This window comes from Nuphar pumila, chromosome 17, assembly GCF_984573655.1.
Source record: "Nuphar pumila chromosome 17, dmNupPumi1.hap1.1, whole genome shotgun sequence".
NCBI lineage: Eukaryota > Viridiplantae > Streptophyta > Magnoliopsida > Nymphaeales > Nymphaeaceae > Nuphar > Nuphar pumila.
In genome coordinates this window covers 4,547,957-4,575,747 of record NC_143265.1, presented here as the reverse complement: position 1 = coordinate 4,575,747, position 27,791 = coordinate 4,547,957, and the positions used below count along the sequence as shown (strand labels likewise).

The 27,791-nt window shown below is 37.7% G+C and overlaps 1 protein-coding gene and 1 pseudogene across 2 annotated transcripts; both read left to right on the top strand.

Annotated features, from left to right (window-relative positions):
- The first annotated feature begins 911 nt into the window (after positions 1–911).
- On the top strand, positions 912–17,413 carry LOC149811411 (putative metal-nicotianamine transporter YSL6 pseudogene; annotated as a pseudogene). Its single transcript, XR_016428474.1, has 4 exons — positions 912–1,390; positions 14,223–14,411; positions 15,702–15,827; positions 16,315–17,413. The product of XR_016428474.1 is annotated as a putative metal-nicotianamine transporter YSL6 pseudogene (transcript).
- Positions 14,018–16,018, top strand: LOC149811412 (putative metal-nicotianamine transporter YSL6). The gene is made up of 4 exons (XM_089993878.1): positions 14,018–14,095; positions 14,223–14,411; positions 15,702–15,827; positions 15,968–16,018. Exons 1-4 carry the CDS (start codon positions 14,018–14,020, stop codon positions 16,016–16,018), a joined length of 444 nt encoding a protein of 147 aa, XP_089850004.1.
- Positions 17,414–27,791: the final 10,378 nt, after the last annotated feature.

Genomic DNA, 27,791 nt, shown 5'->3' with positions numbered 1-27,791 from the left:
TTTGTAATTTTTCAAGGCTCCAAATATCATTTTTTTCATCAAAAACATATGATTCAGGTCTGGATTCCTAGTAAATCGACAGAAACTGCGAAAAAACAACGAAAAATCCAAAAAACCCATTTAGCATGTTTCATTTAGCACTTATATATATATATATATATATATATATATATATATATATATATATATATATATATATATATATATAAAATCTATTGTGGTTAGTGTACCTGGAGCTAACTGCCAAATGTCAGATATAAACATATAGTTGAGTTTAGCATGGTTTGTTATATAGGTTAATATAGGTTTAATCATCTCCAATATGTCATTCAAATTATAAAATGGTAAAAAATCAACAGCCCACAAGAAGATAACGATGGTTTAAAAATGGCCCAATCATGTTCATGTCAACTTTAACAGAAAAATAGTAAATAGAACATGATAAACTTTTGGTTTAATTGTTGCTCTTGGATACTAGGTCTATGACAAATCAAAGCCATACCACTATAAGTGACGGTGGTTTAAAACTACATAAACTGATAAACTAGATCTAGTTACCACTAGATACACACGTGAACATGTCAAATGATACCCCATGATTCATTCGAACATTACGTTATGAGCTTTTATATAATAATTTTTATATTTAGAATATCAAACTATAACAAATTTATCAAATAAATAATAAAAAAATCCATGTTCTTGCGTCCAGTTTTCAAAGATACTGCGTATTAGTGTCTCGTATTCACATTGTATCTACCTCCGTGCCATGTACATAGCCAACTAAATGCGTATAGAAAGGTGGGAGGTGATGTAAATTCATGAACATGAAAGGGCATTTGGTTTGTGCAGAAAATACCTACCATTCTTCAAAATTTAGGTAGTTGTGCTCCAGTCAGAGTAAATCCCCTGCACAGTTGGGAGAGAGAGAGAGAGAAAGAGGGCAATTTCCTACACATTGCAGAGAGTAACAGAGAAACAGAGAGGGACAGAAAGGTGGGGAAGGAAGCAGAGAGAGAGAGAGAGAGAGAGAGAGAGAGATGGGTTCGGAGACGGAGATATCAGTCATTGTTGGGGAGGTCTCAGAAGATCGGGGAGGAGTTCGAGGTGGTGGAAAGGATCCCACCATGGAGGGAGCAGATCACGGAGAGAGGGCTCCTCGTGAGCGCCCTCCTGGGCTCCCTCTTCTGCATCATCACCCACAAGCTCAACCTCACCGTCGGCATCATCCCTTCCCTCAACGTCGCCGCCGGCCTGCTGGGCTTCTTCTTCATCAGGACTTGGACGGGCTTCCTCTCCGGCCTCGGCTTCTGGACTACCCCCTTCACCCGCCAGGAGAACACCGTCATCCAGACGTGTGTCGTCGCCTGCTACGGGCTCGCATTCAGTGGTTCGTTGCATTTTTCGATCTCTCTTCGACTTCTCGATTAGATTCTTTGGGAATTCTTGTTTCTTAAGTTTTTTTTTACATATGGTTCTGATGAATTTTGGTGTTTTTTTGGATTGGAATACTCGAGAAAATGAGAGAATTGTGTTGATTAACAACTTGAGCTGTTAAACCAATAATAGACTTAATTGGTCAACGTGACCACTCTTACCTTGCTCAATTCGCATTTGAGTTTATTGTAATCTAACTTTTATTTTCTTCTTCTGCTGCTTGTTCTCTTTTAGCGAATCCGGTAACGTGGATTTATGTTTTAGAATTTCATTTGTAAAAGTTGGGGTTGGCTCGGTTGGTCATATGATGGATGAAAACAAGAGATAAAAAAATATGGTGTTAGATTAGTATGGATCTAATGTAATGATCGATTGGTTTGCTGTAAGAGAAATTGAAAATTTGGTATTAGATTATTAAGGCACTAATGCGATGATTGATTGGTTGTTGGCTGTAAGAGAAATTGAAATTTTGGTGTTAGATTATTAAGGCTTTAATGTGAGGACCGATTGGTTGTTGGCTGTAAGAGAAATGGAAAATTTGGTGTTACTATTAAGGTACTAATGTGATGATTGACTGGTTGCTGGCTGTAATGGGTAGTTTTTTTACTTCTATCTATCCTCTAGAATGTACTTGGAGCAGCCATGCAGCTGTTTGTTATAAGTTTATAATGCTATTCCTACTACAATTTTGCATATGATATCATACATGGAGTAATGTGTAGGTTCCAGACCATTTGTGTCCCAGACCCCACTTGCATCTGTTTTTTACTTAATTCAAACTTATATAGATGTGTTTATCAGTACTTATTCACTAAGAACCATGCTTTATATCAAATTAATTTAACAAAAAATCTTGATTTTTAGTTAATCATGTTTTTTTTATGTAATATGAATCGTTGAGCTAAAAACACATGTAACCATGAAAAATGTTTAAACTAATACATGTTTTCTACTAAATAAAGAATAGAGATGGAAGACTCACAATTTTTCAGAAAATTTCTGAATAAAATTCACGAGGCATTTACCGGTAAAAATAGCATTTTTTCTCAGAATGCGAAATAAATCAATTTCTACGAACCAGTTATACTTAAGATATTCGTCGCTTCACGAATATATGCTCAAACACTCTGAAAGTCATAACTTCCTACCTGAACGAAATCAAGAGATTTCTACGAGCCAACTTTCTTAGTTACGTCGATACGAAGGGAATGACGTACTCAGAATTTTTCAAAAAAAAAAATCGCCGAAAACTCGACTTTTTGCGGGACCCACGAAAATATTTGTGGGACCTACAAAAATATTTCTTAGAAAATATTCTAAAATGTTCTGGAATATTCCCAAGATATTTCCAGAACCTTCCATGGAATATTCTATCTGAATAAGATCAAACAGTCAGATGGATAAGATCAATCTGGATTTCTGAAAAAGCCAAGGGGCATTGAAGTAAAAGGGTTTGCTTAGGGGCTAAGCAAGCTTGCCAATAAAAGGAGGTGACCCCCCTTTGAAAAAATCGCCAACCCCCTCTCTCTCTCTCTTCTCCTTTTCCAAACCTCCCCTACCTAACTTAGCTCACCTGAGCCTACCTGACCTGGTCTGAGCCTGCCTGACCTGGTCCTAGCTCACCTGACCTGGTCTGAACCTACTTGATCTGGTCCAAACCCAGTTGACTTGACTTAAACCTAGTTGGGTTTGAAGTCAAAGTCAAAGTCCTTTTTTCGTTCCAGATTCTGGTTTGGATTTTTCTGAACCCAAACCTAGTCTGACTTCTCGAAGGAAGGATCAAACTTCGTTTGAAGCGTTCAGGAGTCGTTTCTTCCACAATTTGAAGTAAGTTCGCTTCGTTGATCCATCTCTCTCAAGTATTTGCTTGTTTGTATATAGCATATACTTTCTGAAGTAGTATCTGATCCTAGTTCTTGGTTGAGCCCTCTAAGACACTTCGGTGTTCACTCGCTCGCCTCGTAAGTATCGTTAGATATATATGTTTGAATGTGCATTATATGTGTTCTTAAAAATGGTATCTCGCCTTAGTTTCTGGTTGAACCCTCTAGGATACTTCGGTGTTCACTCGCTCGCCTTATAACTATCGTTGGATACGAATCTTGGTGTATATCGTTTGGAAATGGGTTGTCGCATCTTATATCACAAAGGTTGTGTAATTTACCTTTGTCGTCACGTCGTATGATGCCAAGGCTTCCTGCTTTCTGCAATTTCTGATTATTGCACTTTCGATTATGCATTTACTTACGTCGTCTCGTTGAATGACGCCAAGGCTCCTGTTTTCTGCAAATATATATGTAGAATATTTCGTTCAGTTACACACCCTGAACAATAGTATATGCATTTCCTTTACGCCGCCGCTGTATAAAGCACAAACTTCTGCTTATATTAAATATATGGTGCGTAAATGAGTATTCAAATGAAGATCAACTCCAAATCGCCAATACGATTCCCTTACCGCTCCTTGTTCAAGATTTTGCTTAACGAATGAAGCCCCTATTGGAAAGGCTTCGCTTTTTGGCAAAATGCTCTTTTCGTAAATACTAAGTCATTTACGTATGGCCTGGCTATGGCCCAAGGTTCCAAACAACCTTGATGGATGCAAGGTATACACAACAGTGTGTATCCATTTTCTGAGTTAAGCGTAGCGATTTCCCGCCAAAGAGGGGAGATGCCGCTGAAATGGATAAAAGAAACACACGCTTTCTCCGTTAAAGAGAGGAAATGTTGCTAAAATTTCTGAAGAAGCTAAGAATAGCTCAGAAAGAACGTAGTAGGATACTCTGTCATATAGCGGAGTGCTACCTAGTTCATGAAATGCTTTCTACGACGTAGAAAGGATTGTCGCACTACTGTCGATAGAGCAAGAGAGGTGCTGACAAAATGGTTGGTAGAAGAGCTGCCGGAACCGGTTAAACGGCATAATGATGTCCGTTGTTGGAACGCCGCCAGAATGGCTCGTCTCCCAAATACCTGTAAGGGCACCTTACTCGCAAAGGCCGCTGAGCTAAAGTAGAGGTTGCGCCTTGACAAGGTTTGAACTCGTTGCGTAAAAATACGTCGAGCAGCCGATCTATTTAGAACCTGGTTACAGTCATCCGTGAGACAAGGCCAGAACCAGTAATACCTCGCAACGAGAATCTGTGAGGAATAACTTATGAGAAGTTCCTCAAACTTGACCCACCAGTTTTCGTTAGCAAAGCCGATCTAGAACTCGCAGAGAGTTGGATCGAGGAGACTGAACGTGCCTTCCTGGTATTGGGAGTACCGAAAGAGAAAAAGACAAACTTTGGCACATATCGACTGAAAGACAATGCACGAAAGTGGTACGATACTACCAAGCTGATCCAGTTCTCACAACTCAAAGTCGTTCCTTGGGAGGACTTTCATGAACAACTACTTCCCGTTGCATTCCAGAAACAAGAAAAAAATGGAGTTTTTGGAGTTAGAGTAGGGTGGCATGAGTCTGATGGACTATACCACCAAATTTCAAAATCTAGAGCGTTACTGCTCTCGATTATTTGAAACAGACCAGGGAAGGGCCGATAAGTATGTAAATGGTCTGCGATCACGTGTGATAACAAGCATGCCCTCAACTTTTCAAATTGCGGTAGCAGCAGCTTCGAGAATCCAAGAGGACTGGGTGCGATCTAAAGTGATCGTAGCAAAGAAGCTCATAGTTAATGGTGGGAACCGTAAGAGAACGTTCCCAAGTGGCCAGGGTTCACAACAACCCTTTTAAAAGAAGAAGTTTCAAGGTGGGAACAATACTCAACAAGTCGTAAGGCCAAGATAGAACACGACTCCAAATGGTCAACAGTCCAACTTCTGCTGCCCAAAGTGTCGTGTGAACCACCCTGAGAAGCCATGTCCTTGTGACATTGGTGGTTGTCTTTATTGTGGCAAAATGGGTCACTTTATAAAGGATTGCACCAAGAAGGCTGCAGATGAACATAGGAGTAGTGCCGGATCTGCCAGACCCTCTCGACAAGCACCACAACGCCCTCAGTTTCAACGACCGCCACCTAGAGTAAAACAAAAGCCTGTTGCAGGTCGTATATATGCTGTAACGACTGAACAAGTCGAAAATGGTGATCTGATTGAAGGCATTATGAAAATATCTCTAAGCCTCCTTGTCAATTTTGATATTAAATTCTCAAAGTTTGTCATCTTGCCTTATATCAATGGATTCTTCTAGAACAAAGAAGTTCAAAGGTCAAAAAATCACCCGAATTCGATATCGGAGTGAAGAGTTATGCATAATTTACTAAATGGGCATAACAAGGGCAAAACAATCTTTTCACCTTTTCAAATGGATCAGAATCTAAGTAATAAGATTCTCGAGAGATCCAGAGTACCTTCCTGATTTGATTCTCAAATTCTGAATCAGATTTGACTCGGGTCTGAATCCTAAATATCCAACCCGAAACAAGTATATATGTATTTTGTTTGAACTCTTTGACCAACCAAATTAGGTTGACCTACTGGTGAGGAGTGGTTTCCTACTAATAAGAGGTTGGTGGTTCAAACCCCAACTCCTCCCTTTCATACCTTTTATTCATTTTAACAGATCCTGGATTCATTGAACTTAGCCCAAACCCAGCCTGGTCTGAGCTTTGTCCCAAACTGAACCCACCTAATAGGCTAATACTGAACCTAACCCAGACCCATTTTGAGCTAGGTTCAGTCCTATCCTCACATAATCCTAATGGATTCAGTGGACCAAACAGATCTGGTTCGAATTTATTAGACCAAATGGATCTAGTTCGAATCCAATGGACAAAACGAATCTGGTTCGGATCCAGTGGACCAAACCAGAACAGATCGGGTTTGGATCCAGTGGGACCAAACCAGATCGAAACAAGTTTGGATCCAATAGAACCAAACCTAAGTGAATTAAGTTTGGGTCCAGTTCGGACCCAAAACGAAACTGGATTGAGTGTGGGTTTCACCTTATACCAAACCCGGAAGGAACCAGGTCCAGATCTGTCGTACCAGATCTGGATCTAGTATGGGAATCAAAGACTGGATCTCTATCCAATGAGAGATCCAAACTAGAAAAGATTTAGATATAAATCTAGCGTAAGAAATCAGAGACTAGACCTCTGTCTAGTTTGAGACCCATATTAGGATGGATTTGGATCTAGATTTGGAATCCAACCAAGAAATCATATTAAATCTAGACCAGGCTGAGTCTAGGTTAGGTTTAGTATAAGGATATGATTGAACCCAACCCATGATGGGTCTGGGTTAGGTTCAATATTATGTGGGTTCAGTTTGGGACAGAGCTCAGATCAGGTTAAGTTTGGGCTAACTTCAATGAAACCAAGATCTATCAAAATGGATAAAAGGTGGGTTCAAATGTGGGGTTGTGGTTTGAACCCCCAACCTCTTATGAAGAGAAAATCACTTCTTACCAATAGGCCAACCTGGTTTGGTTGGTTAAAGAGTACAAACAAAATATATATATTACTTGTTTTGAGTTGGATATTTAAGATTCAGATTCAGGTCAGATCTGATCTAGAATTTAAGAATCAAATCAAGAAGGTAGTCTGGATCTCTCGAGAATCTTGTTACCCGGATTTCGATTCGTTTGAAAGGTGAAAAGATTGTTTTGCCCTTGTTATGCCCATTTAGTAAATCGGGCATAACTCTTTACTCCAATATCAGATTTGGGTGATTTTTGAACCTCTGAATTTCTTTCTTCGAGAAGAATCTACTGGCATAATGCAAGATGGAAAACTTTGACAATTTGATATCAGAATTGACAAGGAGGCTTAGGGGTATTTTCATAATTTTATACAAGCAGGGATTTTAATGACATTTTTGTAATTGTTGGGATTTCTGCTCACTTCAGATCCAAATTTACAGAAAGACTAAGGTTGTTTCTTAGTTTGAGATTTAAGAGATTCAGGTAAGTGAACATTTGCAAATTTCTTCCTAGATAAATAAGATACATGCTTGTTCATATATACATCTTGTTGTGTAATTCCATGTGTTATAAGGATACTGGTGATTTCATGTTTTGAATAGATTAATTGAATGACGTGCTTAGAAATTTATATTTTTGATGTTTTCAGTAAGATGCATAAAGATTGTGACACACGTTACATGTTTATTTTTAGTACTTGATTATGTTATATAAATGTCATAAGATGATATGACTCATATCATGAATATATCTTGTGGTGAAAATAAGAATGATATTTTGGCAGATGTAATATGTTGTAGAAATGAATGATTGAATTTGAGAAAGAAAGTAGAGTTTCAGGGTTCTCAAAATATGATTTATTCTAAAGATGTCATGCTTATACCTTGGATGGGGTATTATAAGTGTTGTGACGTGATGAATTGATGATGCGCTTCTGTGATAAATGGTTATCCCTAGAACTAAGATGTGTATTTGTGATTACATATTAAACGTAGTTAGTGAACGTACATTTGATGTTGTATAATACACTAATATTGAAAAATGAAAGAAAAATAAAATAATGCACCTAAGGTAACAACACAAAAAATGATGAGGGACTACTAGGAAGGACATGGTCTAGGACATTGTTTGAGGTATGTGTATCTCACTAGTACCTGTGATTGTTGAAAAAAATTTAGGTAACCCTTAGGGGTTAAAAATATTGCCTATTAGACACATGTAGGATGTAGCATGAACCATAAACCTTGGGGACATGTATAGCTCTTCGGAGACCTTAGGGGTAGGTATAGCTTTTCTGCTACTTACGGATGGACATTTTTGGGCTTCTGGCTTGCAACCGGTGAGCAAACCTGTAGCGATTGTGAGTCCATGGTCTGGGTTGGTTTGGACTATGTTGTTGTGAGTGGTTCGTATATCTGGCCAATACCGTAGACTCTAGAATAATCTACATGGGTTGCTACGCCCCAGGAGGCTATTTCTGAATTAGTTGATTAGTGTAGAGTAAAACATTGAGAATGAAAAAAGATAATCGACAAAGGGAGATAAAATACATAAATAACATGTGTGCTTAGTTAGAGGAACTAAATTAAGAATATGTACTTAGAGCTCATTACAGTTATAATAGTCGTATCTTATTTGTAAATGGGAACTTATTGAATTATAGACTCACCTTCGTTTGGTTACAACTGTAGGCTCAGGAGCAGCTGCAGACAGGAGGACCTGACTTGTGAACTTTGACTCAGCTATCAATGACCTGAAGTACTCTGGAGTACTTCATTTGATTTATGCATTTTCTATTTTAAGCATGTACTTGGACTTTTTTGTTAATAACATAGATGGTATGACATGTGATGAATGTTTCTATATTGAGACCTTGTTTTATAAAAAAAAAATTGGCTTGTTTTATTTTAGGTTGTTTTGAAAAATTTTCTCTAGGAATTAACGTCCACAAACCCGGGCTCGAGAGGCCTCGGTTTGGGTCGTTACAATCTTATACCAGTGAAATGCTGGGAAACATCACCATAATTAAATTGTTATCACCTAATTGTTGGCAGCTTAATTTGGCTGATTTTTAGTTAATGTTCAATAGTTAATAGGACTCCTTTTGTTAGTTATCTAATAAGGGCAAGGTATTTTCTTGCATCAACATCACTGCCCTGTTGCTTAACTGTAGGTTTTGATGTTATAGTGGAGATAAAATTTTTGCTCGTCAAGAATATGCATTGTAGGCACAAGCTCTCTCTTCCTTATACAACTCAAGCATGCTTCTTTCAGGTGTTACATGTGAGTCTCACAGATAAATAAATAAAAGAAACATTTGTTTGGTCAAGAAAATGTCCGAATTTTCTGCATAATAATCATCAAAGATGGAAGTCTAGACATGTTAATCAAATTCCTTTTGCAAATTTCAATAGACTATTCTTCCTTTAACTATGTATATTTTATTTTGGTCGATTTGGTTGCAGGCTATGTCACATGGGTGCGGGTGCGGGTGTGCGGCACTTTCAAAAAACTTGGGTGCGGGGGTGCGGCAAAAAAATTATATATATATATATATATATATATATATATATATATATATATATATATATATATATATATATATATATATATATATGATTTTTAAGTTTTAACAGTTAACAACATTAACACTAATGAATGTTCTTCTTGGGCATGACCGAGTCGAGCTAGGTCAAGTCTACCCAATCCCACTTTCATCCCTACACTGCAGGGCGTAAAACATAAATGGACATATATTTTACCGGTCAAAGCAATTAACTTTTCTAATGCATTTATTGATTACTTATATATATATAAAGAGAGAGAGTAATTAATGGGAACTGAGCAGTCCGTTCCTTTGTTAAAAGTAATTACTTATATGTTACGTCTTTGCTAGCCTCTAATAAGTTTCTTCCTAAGATAAAAGTAACTAAAATTAATGTAAAATTAATACTTCTTTCATTTTTCATGAAACCCCTTTAAGTAACCATTAGTGGTAACGTCCTTATTTTTTCCATGATGCCTAGGAACATGTATCGGCTAGTATTTACCAACCAAACACAAGTTGCAAGAAGCAAACAAATACTCCATCAATCAACTTTTTTTTTGTCCAACATTTGGACACAAATGACCTTGAGTGCGTTGACCGCACCGGGTGCCGCACGTGCATGCGCACCCGCGTCGCGTCGACGCGGGTGCGGCACCCGGTTGGCCGAATCCCTGTGACATAGGTTGCAGGAAACAAGTACAGTGCCCTGGTAAATATCTGGGTATAAGCTTCTTTTGGAGTTTTTTCAAGTGATTCTTGAGTGGTATTGGAATGGAGATTCTTGAGTGGTATTGATAACTTTCCAAGCCTTGGGTTGCTGGCATACAAGAACACGCAAGTGGTTTTGGTGATTTCTTCTGCTTCATACATCCATGAGTAATGTTTTGGTTTTTTCATTTTCTCCTCATTTGATACATTAGCTGCATGACCAATAAGCTACAATGGAGCAGATTTTTCAACTTTTGGTAATAGGCCATGTCACATAGGTGCGGATGCGGCACTTTAAAAAAACTTGGGTGCGGGGGTGCGGGGAGGGTATATATATATATATATATATATATATATATATATATATATATATATATATATATATATATATATATATAATTTTTAACAGTTTTAAGTTAACACTACATGTATGTGTGTGCATTTATGTATTTATATATATAATATAGATAAAAATAGACTTGATTAGGGTTAACTGAATCTACTTTGGATAGAAATGGACCTCAGTGTGGTTGACTTCACCTAACACAAAGGAAGTTGTGTCCAAGTGTCGCACCTGCCTGAGTGCGGGTGCGGTGCCCTGATAGAAGAGTCCGTGTTACATAGGTAATAGGCCATTTTTTTGTGTATATTTCCTCTGTCTTTGATATTTTTCATTTATCACGATATCATTGAAACCATTGAACAGAACAAAGCTAACATGCATGTTGATGCATAAGATGAAATCTGCTTATGAAATTTGTTGTTGTAAAAGTTAATACATTGGATTTTCTTCATCAAAAAATAAATATGTAAGATGGACACTTCTACCAGGCCCGCGTACTGGTTTCGTACCTGTTCTCATACTCCTAGGTGTGGCTCAACTGAGTTTTGAACTTGATCCATTTTGTCTATCTTATGATCCTGTGGATACTATTTAATTTGGTGCCCTGTCTCCTGTCTTTCATCTACATCTGACTTGAAGTTGCATCTGTTCTCATTTTTTGCCGATTAATAGTTTGATTGTTTGTAGCTTGTGCCATTTACTTGATCTACTAGTCACTTACAAACTGGTAGTTTATATAATTTTATTCTCTTTTGACAAAGAGCATTCATGCATCAACCTCTGTTTTTTGAAATAGCTAAAGTTATCTCTCTCTCTCTCTCTCTCTCTATATATATATATATATATATATATATATATTAGATAAAAGAATTTCATGGGGCTACTCAGAAATCTATCCCCAACCTAAGTATTAGACAATTAAATATTCAACAAATAAATAAACATGATGCACACATGATTAACTCTTGTTCCTTCTTTACATGTGTCATATGCCCAAATAAGTTCATAGTTGATAATAAAGGTATATAAGTTCCTAGTTGACAATAAAGGTTGTCTGGATGATATCGAAACGCTAATAGTGGCAATAATGATGATGACCTTGATATGGATCATGGACACACACACATAAAATTAAACCACATGAAATTGGACATGTTAGGTAATTATGGAAAATTTAAAAAAGTAAAATTTATTGAGAAGCACATTCACTACTCAATGCTCCTTGATTAAATAAGACACATTACAACAACAACTACGCCTTCATCCCAAAACAATTGGGGTCGGCGATATGAGCCAACAAAGAAAATCATTCTGGGTCTTCCACATGAATCCTTCTCCTCCATTCATTTCTATCCAATGCCATGTCCTCGGTGAGGTTCAAAGCATTCATATCCTTTCCTATCACCTCCATCTATGTCTTCCTAGGCCTACCCCGACCTCTTTTAACTAATATATTTTCCCATTTCTCCATCCTTCTAACTGGAGCATCATTAGGCCTTCGTCGAATATGTCCAAACCACCGTAAACGATTCTCTCTCATCTTATTTTCAATGGGTGCAACGCCTACCTTCTTACGTATCTCCTCGTTCCGAATCTTATCTTTTATTGTATTTCCACACATCCATCTCAGCATAGGCATCTCAGCTACACTCATTTTTTGAATATGATGTCTCTTGGCAGCCTAACATTTCGTACCATATAGTAAAGCGGTCCTAATAGTCGTCCTATAAAACTTTTCCTTCAACCGCAATGGCATTCTACGATCGCACAACACTCCAGTTGCACTCTTCCATTTCATCCACCCAACCTTTATCCTATGATTTACATCTCCATCAATTTCTCCATACTTTTGAATGATAGATCCCAAATATTTGAAAGAATCATCCACCGGTATTTCTTGCTCACCAAGCTTCACTACACTCCCATCTCTATTTCGTTGCTTACTAAATCGACATTCCATGTATTCTGTCTTACTCTTACTCAACTTAAAACCTCTTGCTTTCAATGTCTGTCTCCATAATTCTAACTTAGCATTAACCCCAGCTCTAGACTCATCAATCAAAACAATACCATCAGCAAACAACATACACCACGGCACATTTTCTTGAATTGATCTCGTAAGCTCATCCATCACTATAGCAAATAGGAAAGGGCTTAAAGCAAATCCTTGATGTAACCCAACCGTTATAGGAAAATTGGTTGTCACCCCACCACAAGTGCGGACATTGGTTACTACTCCTTCATACATATCTTTAATTATACTAATGTACTTGAGAGAAACACCTTTCTTCATCATTGTCCACCAGAGAACGTCCCTAGGTACTCTATCGTAAGCCTTCTCCAAATCAATAAAAACCATATGCAAATCTTTGTTCCTCTCTTAATTTCTCTCAATAAGTTGTCTAAGAAGATGTATAGCTTCCATAGTAGATCTTCCAGGCATAAAACCAAATTGATTCTCCGATATCATGACAACCTTCCTCAACCTAGACTCAATCACCCTTTCCCAAAGTTTCATAGTATGACTCATGAGTTTTATACCACGATAGTTTGTGCAATCTTGTATATCACCCTTATTCTTATATAGAGGCACCAAAGTACTCTTCCTCCACTCATTAGGCATCTTATTTGTCTGTCAAATATTGTTAAAAAGATTTGTCAACCATTCTAAACCTTTCTCTCTCAAGCATTTCCAAGCCTCGATAGGTATACCATCTGGGCCAACTGCCCTTCTTGATTTCATTTTCTTCAAAACCTCTGCAATTTCTTTCTTTTGAATCTTGCGCATGAAGTCACGATTCATCTCATGAAAAAGAATGGAAAAGTCTCCAAGATCCTGAGCATGACTTTCATTAAATAGTTTATCAAAATAATCTTTCCATCTCTCCTTAATCTCCTCATCTTTGACTAAAACCCTTTGCGTTTCATCTTTGATACATCTAACCATACCCAGATCCCTCGATTTCCTATCTCTCATTTTTGCAATCCTATAAATATCCTTCTCACCCTCTTTGGTATCCAACTTGTCATAAACCTCCTTATATACCTTATCCCTCGCGTTCCGAACTACTTTTTTAGCTTCCTTCTTTGCTATCATATACTTCTCCAAATTCTCATTATCACGACTTTTACTTAGATTTCTATAACACTCTCTTTTAACCTTAATAGCTAATTTGACATCCTCGTTCCACCACGATGTATCCTTACCTAGCGGTGCACCACCTTTAGACTCACCCAATACCTCCTTAGCCACCTTTCTCATGCCACCCGCTATCTTATTCCGCATAGATTCTGAATCCTCCTCGAGACACATAGATTCTGAATCCTCCTCGAGACACCAATCAAATAAGACTCATTGGTGAATAATAATAATGATAATCCTATATTTAGTGAGTTTGGGAGATCCCCTTATACATGAACTAAGGATAGGGAGGCCATGCAGGTGGAAATGTTGTGTACAGTTAAAACTTGCTTTTAAGTTGAATTAAGAATCATGCGGAGGTTGCTTTTTATTTATATGGGATGATTTGCACGCATCCTTCTATGATAGATGACCTCTGTCATGTTCAGAGACCTGTTCAGTTTGCATACACCACCTATAGTTGGAATTGTTGCTGTCAGTGTCTCGGTGATTATAGGAGCTCTTATTTTGCATATTGTATCGAAGAAAGCACTTTTTTCACAATTTTCTTAGTATGAAAATTGATTTCTTCATGATTTTTTTTAGAGCTTCCTTTTTCTGATTTCTCTTGCAGGTTTTATTTGACTTTAGCCCAACTTACATTGGATGTGGATTTATTTGCCCACATATTGTCAACTGTTCCGTCCTTCTTGGGGCAATTATTTCCTGGGGTCTTTTGTGGCCATTTATTGCCAAACATGCTGGTGATTGGTATCCAGAGAATCTAGGCAGCAATGATTTCAAAGGTCTCTATGGATACAAGGTATGCATCTAAATGGTGGTTATTTTAGTTATATTTTTCAGTTTCTAACATATATATTATTTCCTTCCACTTTACAGTAGTAACTGCAATGTTGTTATAATACCTTTTCCGTTACCTCTTATTTTATATTTATTTAAATATGATTATCTTACTCTATATTTTCTGTATTTTGAAAACTTTTCTTCCTTTTCTTTATACTTTTTACAAAAAGTGTAAAAAACTATTTTTCCTTTCTTTTATATATTTTCTTATACCTTTTTTTTAAATGGCCAGAATTTTGCAAGATTTTCTTAAGATTTATAAGTCAAACCTACAGTATCATGAGAATTTGTCTTACCGAGATAAAGCCAAGACCATTATTAGTGACTGCTTTTGGGCCTCAATGTCCTTGGATATAGCCATGAATGCCTAAATCGTCTACTTTATTTGACTAAATGGTATTTTACTTGTATTAGTAATCCTGTCTTATTTCTTTTACTCGTATGTATTAATCCTGCTTCTGTGCATTTTTGTCTTCAGCTGACAAACTTTAGCATAGGATTAGAGTATTTCTTAGGGGTGGCAATCGGGTCGGGTTGGCGGGTCGGGTTGGCGTGTCAGCATACCTCAACCCGAACCCGACCTGTTTATTAAACGGGTCGGCTGTGGCAAACACGAACCCGACCCGTTTAATAAACGGGTAACCCGACACGACCCGCCAACCCATTTAATAAATGGGTTGGGTCGGGTAAACGGGTTTTCAGGTTCGCGGGTCAGGTTGGCGGGTCGGGTTGGCTGGTTGACGGATCGGGTTGGCAGGTAGTCAGGTTGGCGGGTCGGGTTGACGGGTCGGGTTGGCGGGTTGGCAGACGGGTTGGCGGGTCGGGTTGGCGGGTTGACCCACCCGCCTAACCCGTTTATTAAACGGGTCAGCCGGGTTGGCGGGTTGGCATACCCCCAACCCGAACCCGACCTGTTTAATAAACGGGTTACGCGGGTTGACCCGTTTATTAAACGGGTTGGCTTAAGCCCAACCCGAACCCGCCTAAGAGACGGGTTGGCGGGTCGTGTCATAAATTGCCACCCCTAGTATTTCTCCACTCATTTTAGGATGGTATTCTATTTGACAATGTATCGTATTTACAATGGTTCTTTGATTAGTTTTCCTTCTTAATCTTCTCTAAAATTGTGACTTTTATACAACTCACAAGTATATTTACACTCCATGATATTGGGTGTTTATGTTAAACTATAATCGTATAGAACAGCTGACTGCATGCCTAAAAGTGCATTTTGTTTTGCATGTGTCAGGTTTTTATAGCAATCTCTCTCATTCTTGGTGATGGCGTGTACAATTTGATCAAGATACTCATCATAACAGCAAGGGAAATGTTTGTTAAAAAGTCAAAACAATACCAGATTCCTCTCACAAATAAGGTAATCAAACCATTCCTATACGTGAGGCATTTTTTAGTGACCATTAGAGATGCAATAGGCGATGCAATGCATTTTTCTAGATAGTGCGTCAGACTATTTTCTTTAACATGGAGCAAGTGTATTTTATCATTTATTTGCAGGGCTTTTGCCTAGTAAATGTTTATAGCACCTGGGTGCTTGAGCATTATTGAGTTAAGGACTTGGTCACATACTTAACTCACCGTCATGCCCTTTTGAGAATCAAATTATGCAGTGGCTAGGTTTTGTTTCAGAAAACAATATTAAATTGCAACTAAGGTTCTTTATGAATTACAAATAATTGAACTTTAACAAGGAATAGAGACTAGTTGTAAAAATATGGCAAAAAGTTAAAGCAAAAAAAGGAAGAAAAAAAATCCATGCATAATAGAAGAAAAAAGCAGAGGGAGAACATAGTTTAAATGAACCTTATTTTGTGCAAATGAGTCATTTGTGGCTGTTGTAGCAGATGCTGAGACTTTGAAACTAGCCATGGAAGAGAGAAGAAGAGATGAGACATTCTTAAAAGAGAGGATTCCCACTTGGTTTGCTGCGTCTGGTTATGTACTCCTGGCTGCTATCTCAACAGCAACCATACCTCTCATTTTCCCACCACTCAAATGGTATCTCATTCTTGCTTCCTACATTGTTGCCCCTGCCCTTGCATTCTGCAATTCATATGGCACAGGACTGACTGACTGGAGCCTAGCGTCTACATATGGAAAACTTGGGCTATTCATTTTTGCATCATGCGTGGGTAGCAAGGGTGGTGTCATTGCTGGACTAGCAGCATGTGGAGTGATGATGTCAATTGTCTCTACAGCATCAGATCTTATGCAAGACTTTAAGACTGGTTATCTCACGTTCTCATCATCCAGATCAATGTTTGTTAGCCAATTAGTGGGCACTGCAATGGGCTGCATCGTAGCACCACCTACTTTCTGGTTATTCTGGAGTGCTTTTGATATTGGGTCACCTGATGGACCATACAAAGCTCCATATGCAGTAATCTTCCGTGAGATGGCCATTCTTGGGGTTGAGGGCTTCTCAGCTCTGCCGAAGCACTGTTTGGAGATAAGCTGTGGTTTCTTTGTAGCAGCATTGGTTATAAACCTGTTAAGGGATGTCACTCCTAAGAGGGTGTCAAGATTCATTCCAATTCCAATGGCAATGGGGATCCCATTTTATATAGGGGCATACTTTGCAATCGACATGTTTGTAGGGACAGTAATCTTGTATGTTTGGGAAAGGATAAACAGAAAAGACGCAGAGGTGTATGCTGGAGCACTTGCATCTGGTTTGATTTGTGGAGATGGGATCTGGACAATACCATCAGCTATCCTCTCCATTTTCAGGATAAACCCACCCATTTGCATGTCTTTTGGGCTGTCTGGAAGCGGCTGAAGAAATATCTTGCTCTATTCTCCCATGTATGGAGTCCTGTACAGTTTCTGAGTTCACCCTGCAAGTCTCGACCTGCATTTCTTGTAAAATTAGCTAATCTATAGATGTGCTGTATACCATGGTTTAATCTCATTGATATTCAAGGTGTCATAGACCTTGGTTAAGTGCTGATTCTGAATATTCTGCTTAGAAGCAAGCATTAGTAGTAAAATGCATTTAGCTTCTATGTTACAAATATTGACAATATTTTAAAAATATCACAATTTTAACTTGAGATTTCAATGGCCATTATTTTATAAAAAATAACAAGATATTTCAAGAGCAACTGTTAATGAGCACATTGTGTTTCTAACGTGATTTTAACCCATTATTAATACAATAAAAAATGTTTTACAATAGTTTTAAACTGCCTATATGTTTACTATAATTTTACGTATATTTTATATTTTATACATACCAATATTTTTCTGAGATTCCTGAGAAAAAACTAGATCTTGAAAATATCACAAAGATTTTCCCAAGAACGGGATTTGTGACTACAATTATCTTTAAGAAAAGTTTGGTGTCAAAACCTAAAATTTTAGTGTTCAAAGTTGTAATCTATGAATTTTGGCCTAATCTTGCAAGATTCTAGTCATGTGGCTTGCAGGACTTGAGGTCAATGAAGGCTACCTGATCACCAAGTGTTTAGTTTGAAACGATTATGACAGGTTACTGGTGACTCACCTGATTCAAGTTGAGTCAGCCCCAAGGTTGGGGGATAGGCTAGCTCAGCGGTTTCACTTGCCATGTGACTCAGCTTTGATCTCAACGCTCAAACTAGTCTCTCTCTCTCTCTCTCCATGCTAAGCTGCTGGGTTATGAGTTGCGATCAAGTCTGAATCTATAGTACTTGCTGCGCCAGTTCTGATCGGTTTCAATGAGTTATTGGTCAAGCCTAGCACGAAGGCCTGAACCAAACCAAGCAGGCACACACATTCACCCAATATGCAAGATTTCAGGTACTTACAAGCCAGACGATGGTAGGATCAGTAAAAGCCCAGATGATTCGAGATCGATAGTATTCACTTGTCTGATCTTGTCAGGTAGATTAAACCAGTTGTTAGTGCCACTGAAGCTCACCCCTAGCTGAGTCTGGTTGCCCTATTCAATCATTCTTCTAACCAGACTTTGAAGTGAAAAGTAAACCCCGCGAATTGGCAAGTTTTGGGCAGTAACAGGACGATGCTATTTGGAAAAATGAGAACAGGTTAGGCAAGCAGCTTACCGGTCACAATGCCATGTGTAAAATCAAAGGATCATGTAACATCAGGTTACCAGACACAATGCCATGAGTGAATCAAATCATCATGCAACCATAAGTCTTAGAAATCTTATTTTTTGTGATCAATATTTAGTTTTTCCTCTATACGGGTATGCTGGAATCTCATCCAAAACCATCTCAGGGATCAAATATGTTATGCAAAACCACAACGGAAACGAAGCAAAAGATGAGCAAACAAGGAAAGACACAAGATTTACGTGGTTCGGCACTGAAGCCTAAGTCCACGACTGAAGGGGAAGCAAAAAAACCACTAACAAATGCTAAGAATACAAAAATGAGACACAAAGTTCTCAAAACCCTAATCCCCAATGCACCCAAAACTTTTTTGCCCAACTCTCAAAAGGAGGCAGCTATAAATATGACAAGGGTCATAAAACCTTAGTCGGTACAAAAGGAAAAAATTACAAAACTGTACCACCACAAACTTCCATTGAAAATCTCATTGTATTGTCACCAAAATATTTTCAGATGGGATTATAGATCAGAGCAGGTCCAATATTCAAGAAACCCACAACAAAGCAATATGCCTCATTCAGTTCCGCTAACCTTCTCATCTTAAGAAGAAAGGGTCAGTTTTCATACAAGGAAACAACCTCAATTTGATCTAGAATATCCTTTGCAAAAGTACCATCTACTAGAACCCACATGGATGGGCGGAGACCATGAATAAATAGAAGCACTTATTCGGAATTAGGTGTAGATTCATTTTCCAAAGGGAAGCATCATGTTAGATGCAATTTGGACATGCAGAATTAAGATTAAATCAAATGTGAACGTTGCTAAGACCTAAAGATCAGGTTTTCGACCGATCATTGGCTTCTAGACCTAAAATGAAGTGTAAAAAATTCAGATATACCCATAAGAGGGAGAATGCAATTTTTTTCTAAATAAGAAGCCAAAGCGACTAAGATAAGTCTCTGTTTGGGAACCTGTGTTGGAGGGAGTTGCAAGGTGTCAGAAGTACAACTACTAGAGCTGAAGTGAAATAGATTTGGGAGTTGTGGACTCCCCCTTTTGTTTGGAAGCATAATCAACTCCAAGGATTCAGGCTTGCAACTACTACTCATTCCTCACCATGTTTGGGAACCCTTAGCATAGTATTTGAGTAGCAAAGAAAGTAGACAAAAGTTATATCATATTTAATTGCATCATTGAGATTTTATTTTGTTTTACAAACAAGTAATATTTAAATTAAACATAAATATTAATCAGCAACCCACTACAATCTCAAGTATTCTAAAATAAGTCCAAAAGTATGAAGATAAAAATAAAAATCCATTACAATGAAGTATAATTACTTTATTCAAAACATCTATCATTAAAAAAAATCTAATTTAGTCTTCATGTAGTCCCATCTCTCCAAGTATCCACTCGCGCTTCATATCTACAGGCAAGGATAAGAATACATTCACCAAGTGCTTATTCTTAGCAAGAAACTTTATAGCATCATAAAACAATGCCTTCTCGAGATTTAAGGCACATAATTCCTTTGTCACTTTTTTTTCTAAATTTAATGATATAATATATAATTTTATTTAAAAAATATAGATAAAAATATACATAATAAAAAAAATTGCCTTGAAGTAAGGATAAAATTTTGGATTAAACAGAATTTCTAGTGGTATTTTTGAAGTAGCTTGTCTTACAAAATCAGGATATAATTGTAGTAATGCATTTAAAACTCTGAAAATGACGACTAATTGTTTCCCCATATCTGAAAAAACGTCCTCCTGTAACACAATTCCAAACATTATGACCAAGAGTGTGTAAGAACATCAATGCTTGCTCTTCCAACATTACATCCCTTGAATCAGATATTAATGGCTTCTCACATAATAGATAGCATAAGGGACAAAAGGCATATGTGGTCATTCTGAGTTGGTTAATACAAGCCACATCACCTGCATCAATTATTTCATTAATGTAGTATTGTTTATATATGTCTCTATTTCGTGCAGGCTCTCGACTTGTATATATATGTCAATGACACAATCCATGATAGTATACACAACCATTGCCACGACTATGATAATCTTAGGAACTATTTTTCATCTTTGACGAAATTTAAGACGAGACATCTATAAATTGCAAAACATAAAGAAAATCAATACACAAGTCACTTCTCAAGTAGGAGATCTTGAAGCAGTAGCAGTCAGGGAACAAGCAGAACACAAAATTTCTCTAAGGTTGGTAATGTATGCCATTCAAAGCAACAAAAAGGGAAGAAACTGCAGGGAGCAAATATACACACGTCACTTCTCAAGTACTCAAAGGATGTCCTGTTGGATCCATGTCCATCTGGTCAGGTCCTGTTGGATTCAATTTCAGACCTAGCTTAGTATCGATTTTTTAGTATCTAAGTGCTTTGGTGGTTTAGATCAGGCCTATCATTTCAGATCCAGTTGGGGTCCAAAACTAGATTGGAACAAGCAGCTCAAACAGTGAAAGAAGCATATCAAGCTCTTAACATGTCATTAAAGTTAAAATGTTCTGGTAACATGTCATTAAAGAAAATAGCCATCGAATTATAACCTTGAAATTACAAGGGATACAGGAAAGAAAACAAGCTTTAGATAAGCTTTACTAAAGCCAGACCTAAATGCTTAGACTATATAAGGGAATCTTTTACTGTCAGCTGTCACAGAAAATTCGCAACTTTTAGATTTGATCTAATAGGCTGCTAGAAAGATACATAGAGACAATATGAAGAACAAACTCCAAGGGGTAGTTTTTCTGTGACTTGAGAAATTGAAGAAACCCTACTGAACTCCACGTTCCAACATCCTGTTCTCCAAATTATAAATCACTTCAGATGTTAACTCCATCAGTATATTTTGACATTACATAAATGAATATATTTATTATTAAAAAAATAATTAATGGAAGGAAAAGTACATAGTTGGCAGAGAAAACACTAAATCTAAAAGCAAGAGGCAAATTAAAGAATCTCATAATATGAGTTTCACAGATCAAGAGTGTGCTGTATTGCTCAAGAGTGTTGTCCTCCTATCCAAACGGGTAAGTGGCTCTGTTGATGAGCTACAAGAATACAATACTTGTGATAGGCAAGAATATATTCTCCCATTTTCAAACTTTAAATTGCAAGTGTACAAACAATTGAAAGAAGCATATCAAGCTCTTAAGATATATCTGAATTGTCATTGGCTTGCACATTCTAAAAGTTAAAATGTTCTGGTAACATGTCATTAAAGAAAATAGCCATTGAATTATAACCTTGATATTACAAGGGATACAGGAAAGAAAACAATCTTTAGATAAGCATTACTAAAGCCAAAGCTAAGAGCTTAGACTATGTAAGGGCATCTTTTACTGTCAGCTGTCACAGAAAATTCATAACTTTTAGATTTGATCTAATAGGCGGCTAGAAAGCTACATAGAGACAATGTGAAGAATAAACTCCAAGGGGTAGTTTTGTTTGGTATTCATGAATTCTCATAAATTCTTTAGATTCAGCCTCCAGAATCAGTAAGAGATGAATCCGTTTAGATATCCAATTTCATGAGATGCGAAAATGGAAAACATCATGGCAACAATTTTAGTATGGACTGTGAATCTGTGATGCGTCACTCAATGCCATATTACCAATTTCACTACCACCAACAATGAACAAAAATTCACTAGTTGCACGAAGGAGCAAGCTAAAATTGGTTAAAGAGACTCATAATATGAGCTCCACAGATCAAGAGTGTACTGTTTTGCTTAAGAACGTTGTCCTCCTATAAGTGTCTCCGTTGATGAGCTCAAGGAAGACACATTATTCGTCCTATTTTAAGATTTTCAATCTCATTTGTGGGCACTATGGAAGTTGTCAAAAGAGAAGACAGAAAAAAAAACAATACTTCACTCTAAGATCAAGGTTTGAAAGAACCAGTGAAAACCAGAGGAAAACAATAACCACACAAATAAACAAACACACTCAAAAACAAAGAAAATTTCAAGGAAAAAAAAAAGAATAACCTATTATTTTGAGATTGAGAACCAGAGGAAAACAATGTTGGAGTGGGAAACAGTGAGCCGCATGGAGGAACAACAGCAGTAAAACGGTGTTTAAAAGGGGATTTAAATAATATGGTGCAGTAAAAAACTGTTTAAAACGGCGATTTACTGCGGTAAAACCATCACCAAATGTGAACCATCGGAATTTCAGGGAGACACCGTATTCACTGTGATTCCAGCAGTCCCAAATACCTCAATTCTAGGCAGGGACTTCAAATTTCAAAAATCGGGGATTTGGAGTTGGCAGATAACCTGAGATTCACGCTTCGCTCAAATCCGACTCCCAATCAGACTCCAAGATTATCTACGGTAGTCCAACTCGGATAACTACCTCCTATTACACCGATCTCCTCCGGCGACAGGCTCCCAAACACTGCCTAAAAGGGGTCGGTCTCGTACACCCAACACCACCATCAAGCAACTTAGGAGTATAAAGCAAGACCAATTACTATGTACACCAAAGCTACGACCTCTTTGTGTTGCATCTACTTATCCAGGTAAACAGGATAAACAGAGAAATTTTAGCGTAGAGCACAATGAAACATTTTTTTCACATTTATCTGGATTAGTAGGCGCGTCAAAACGTACTCATAAAGAAAAAAAATGTAGCCATGAGAGATTGATGCGAAAAAACGTATATCCAAGAATTCAAAAGCTCAGGGAATAAAAAACATAAATTTTAATTCAAGGTTCTCCATCGCAAGCAAAAGTAATTGAATAAATGAATACAAAATTATAACTCAATTGAACAAGTTACCAGCAAAGAGTTTGGATCTACTGTGTTCTGATGTTGTCCTCCTTTGTTTTTGCAGGTTCAATGATTTGGTTAAGAGAGGAAGTTGAGTACATGCAGGTGGATGTAAGCAAGAAGGAAAACGAGCAACTAAGGGAAGAGCGTGTGCAATTGTCAAAGAGGTACTCAAGAAGGTAATTCCATCAATATAAATGCAGAGGAGCACTATCACTGCATTTGTTAATGACATATATGTTTGTACCCCGTGTTATTGGCCATTTGCACAATTCATCACGTGCCTGATTGCAAGTTATTAATATCAGTAATTGGAAGGATAGGCTATCTCGAAGCCATGGATTGCATGGACATTAGGCGGGATGCCACCGCCACCGGCCAAGTTCAAATCGGAAAAGAGAAATTGCTGGAGGCAGAAAACCGCCTGCTCCCGTATGCTTCATCCGGTGAACACCGGACGATAATCGGTTAAACCCTCGGACGCAAGCCTCCATCCATTCCCTGTGATGCCTCTCGCCGATCCCTCTGAGTGCTCCAGCCACAGGACGATCGCCTGATTCATCTTCCCGGACGGTGTTTCCGGTAAGGATTCCAGGCAAGGCGTCTGCTGAGGCTGCCTTGCACAGGAAGAGAAGAGGAAGAAGAAGGCGCAAACGAATCCCTGACGCTGATGAAATCTTTACCGTTGGATATCTCGACAGGAGGGTTTTCTGGAGGCGGTGAAGATGGCGGATTGGCCGGAGCACGGCCGGGTTGTCCGTCCGGCTAGTTGAGAACCTGGAGCCCGCGTGCTACGTCGTCTCGGCGCTGCCTCCGTTAGGGTTACCGCTGCTGATCGGCCGGATTCCGGTGACATCGCCGGATTCTTCCTTCCAAAAGTGATCTCGGCATTTCGGAAGGGCTTCCGCGCCGTTCAATTTTCCCTCCAATTCATTTCAAACTTGGGAATTTATATGGTTTCCAAATGAACCGGATTCTACCCGGATCTTGGACTCGCATCTATTGCATGAGTATTGAGTATTGACTAGGGCTGGTCGACAGGCTGGGTGGACCGTGCCCAGCACAAAAGGGTGAGGCCTGGTCCTAGTTTTTTAATGAAGGCTCCACCCAAACCGGGCTTAAACCTGACTTGACAAAAATTCAAATCAGGTTGAGCCAGCCCATAGGCTAATGGACTACCCGCTGGTTATATATATATATATATGAGAAGTGCCTTCGACCAGACCCTCAGTTTGGACCAGTGTGACCAGTCGATCATGTACCGCCCATCACAACGGATCAACGGTGTACAGTTCACATTCAGCAAATAAAAAAATATCCACTGATGAGGTACTTTATGGTTTACTTAAGTCTCTATACCGTCCTTTTTCCAACCTGTTTTCCCTTTCTTTCTCTTTCCCTGGCCATTTTCCTCTCCCCCCAAAAGCTATTGCATATATATATATATATATATATATATATATATATATATATATATATATATATATATATATATATATATAAAAGAAGAAAGAGAGAGAGTACTGTGTTCTTATTTTGTTGATCCAACCGTTCCAGCCCCCTGTTACACTAAGAACAGGATGAAAAAAACAACTTAAAAAAAAAATCGAGTAGAAGGGTGGGGTCTAACCCCAACCCTCGTCATCTCTCTCTCTCTCTCACCCCTGTGCAGCTGTTAGCCATAACTCCCTGCTCTATCTCTTTTTTTTCTCTCTCTCTCTCTAGCCCATTGCAGGATCGGGGCCACCCACCAAGGTCTCTCTCTTAATCTTCTTCTTATTATTTTTCTTATGCCTGACTAGATCTTTGATTAGGGCTCTGATTAGAGGTTTGATTAGTGAACTCAATAAAAATTTTATTTGATTAAGGCTTTGAAGTCATTTTTTTAATTAGAGCTTTTTACATTTAGTTTGATTATGATTTTTCTTTGATTTTTTATGAGGGTTTTGAATCAAATATCTTTAATCAGAGCTTTTGATATATAATTTTATTAGAGCTTTTCTTTTATTTGATTAGCTTTTTTTCCTTGATTAAGGCTTTAAATCAAATTTCTTAAGTTTTTTTTATTAGAACTTTGAATCAAATTTCTTTAAAGATGGCCTTTTATAGTTAATTTGATTAAGGTTTTTCTTATATTTGATTAGGGTTGTTTTTCTTTTCTTTTCTTTTCTTTTCTTTTATTAGGATTTTTTATATTTTTTATTATAGTTTATTTATGGTTTCTTTAATTTTATGGTTTATTTATAGTCTATTTTTCTTATATTTTAGAGTTTTTTGTTTATTTATGATTTATTGTCCTGTATTTTAGGGTTTTATAATTTATTTATGTGTTATTTATGGTTTTTCTATTTATATATAAAAAATAATGAATTTTTTTTCTTAAATTACCCAAAATTTAAATATTTTTTTCATACTTGGATCCAGTGTGAAGCATTTATATATCAAAAAATATCAATTCTTATTTTTTCTCAAATTACCCAAATTTTAAATACTTTTTAGTTTTTAGAGCCAATCTAAGATCTATATCCGAAGTTAAAATCTATAATAAATATGTTAAAACACTCATATGGTTGGGTGGATCAAATCGTACTATCCAAAATAAAGTTATTTAACACATTATCCATGTATGTTCATGTTGTCCGCACAACGTAAAACAAACATTGGACTTTAGAATACAACTTTTGTGTACAGGCAAAACAAACGTTAGATGGAGTACAATTGTTATAGATCTGATAGAACCTGTGTTCTGTCTGTTTTGTTCATTTGTTTTGTCCGATCTTGGAGAAGCCATCAAACATACCCTAAGGACACAACCAAAATGGTGTGTCCCCGTAACATAGGTCATATTATAATAATATAGCGTTCTCTCATTGTTTGATATGTTTGGATATAAAAAATTATGTAATTAATAATATATTAGGTTTGAGTTTAGTTTGATGGGGAATAACATTTAGGTAATTTAAAATATTTTCATATTACAATAATATCATATTACAAATGCAGAACCACTCTCTTTGTTGTCCCTTAATAAAGTTACATCTAAGTCGTTATGGATTCAGATCTACCCAAAATTAAGACCCAGTTTGACAAGGATTGAAGGACCTTCTTTTCTATTTGTATTCTTATTTTTGGTCTTTTACTTCTTTGAAGATTCATACGTAGATTCTATAAATAAGTGTCATTATTTATGAATAAAATTAGTGAAGTTTATTGAGAGAATTCTATTCTTCACTCTGTGGTTCATGTTTTTCCTAAAGGATTGAGTTTCACCCTCTACACGTATATCCATCGTATGCAGGCCAACAAGATTGATTGTTTTCCTTCTGCCCTGTTGATGCTCTGCTCCGAAACAACCCTAAGCATCTTCTCTTGGAAACCATTCCATGTCAATCACCCCTTTCATTTTTTCTTGCCCTTTTCATTCAGATAAATAAAAAAATAATTGCTAAAACGGGTCTTTTAAGAGAGTACAGAGCCCTACTATAGAATCTACCCCTTTTTAGAGTTGGTTCTGTTAGGTGCAAGAAGGGAGGGGAGAGGAAATTCCAAGAAGAAACGTGGGGTGTTTTTCCTTTTTAGAAAAAGTTTGGTTTTGATGGTGTGGAATAGTCCCACATTGATCGTGTTTGAGTTTGTTATGGGATTTATAATCCACATGTAAACTCTTACACTTGTTCCTGAGAACAAGAGGGTGGGATGACTACCACACACACACGCGCGTGTGCCCGCCCGCCGTGCCGGGCCGGCCGGGCCGGCTCAGGCTCGGGTAATTGGCCCTTTAGGGCCATATCCAATCAAGACCAATGTATCTTTTTGCCTCGATTTTCTGTTTTTCCTTGGCTTATATAAAGAAAAAGAGTCATGCCTTTTGGAACTGGTGACCCTTAGCAGAGTCACACCCGTTCAGAACGGGTGACCCTTGGCAGAGTCACACTTGTTCAAATCCGATAACTCTTTACAAGGGTCATGTCTATCCAAAATGGGCAACTCTTCAAGAGTCATGTCCTTTCAAACAGATCTTTTTCACGTCTATATAAACGTGGTTAGAGAGGTTCTAAGGGGACGGATGTACACTCGATCATCTCTCTCTCTCTCTCTTGCTTTGCTAAAACTGTGAGGACTGCAGTTATAGTTCCTGAGGTTGTTTTCGAAGGGTGATCTATCATCGGCGTGCACCGATCCAGATCGCTGAGGCTATTGTATCCTGGAGGAAGGACGCCGGACCCTGTTTGCACTGTAGGTGGGGGCGAATCTTCTCTAAGGGGAGTACTTTCGTACACCTTAGCCTTTTACACAGTATTAACATGCTTCTCTTGTGTTTATTGTGTTTTGTGCATCTGCTTGTTCATATGCTGTTATCTGGATTTTGGTGTTATGCGGAACCCGACATGCTTGCTCTCTGTTTATGTTTCGATCTGCTGAAAATCATGATTTGTATTTTGCTGCATATTAT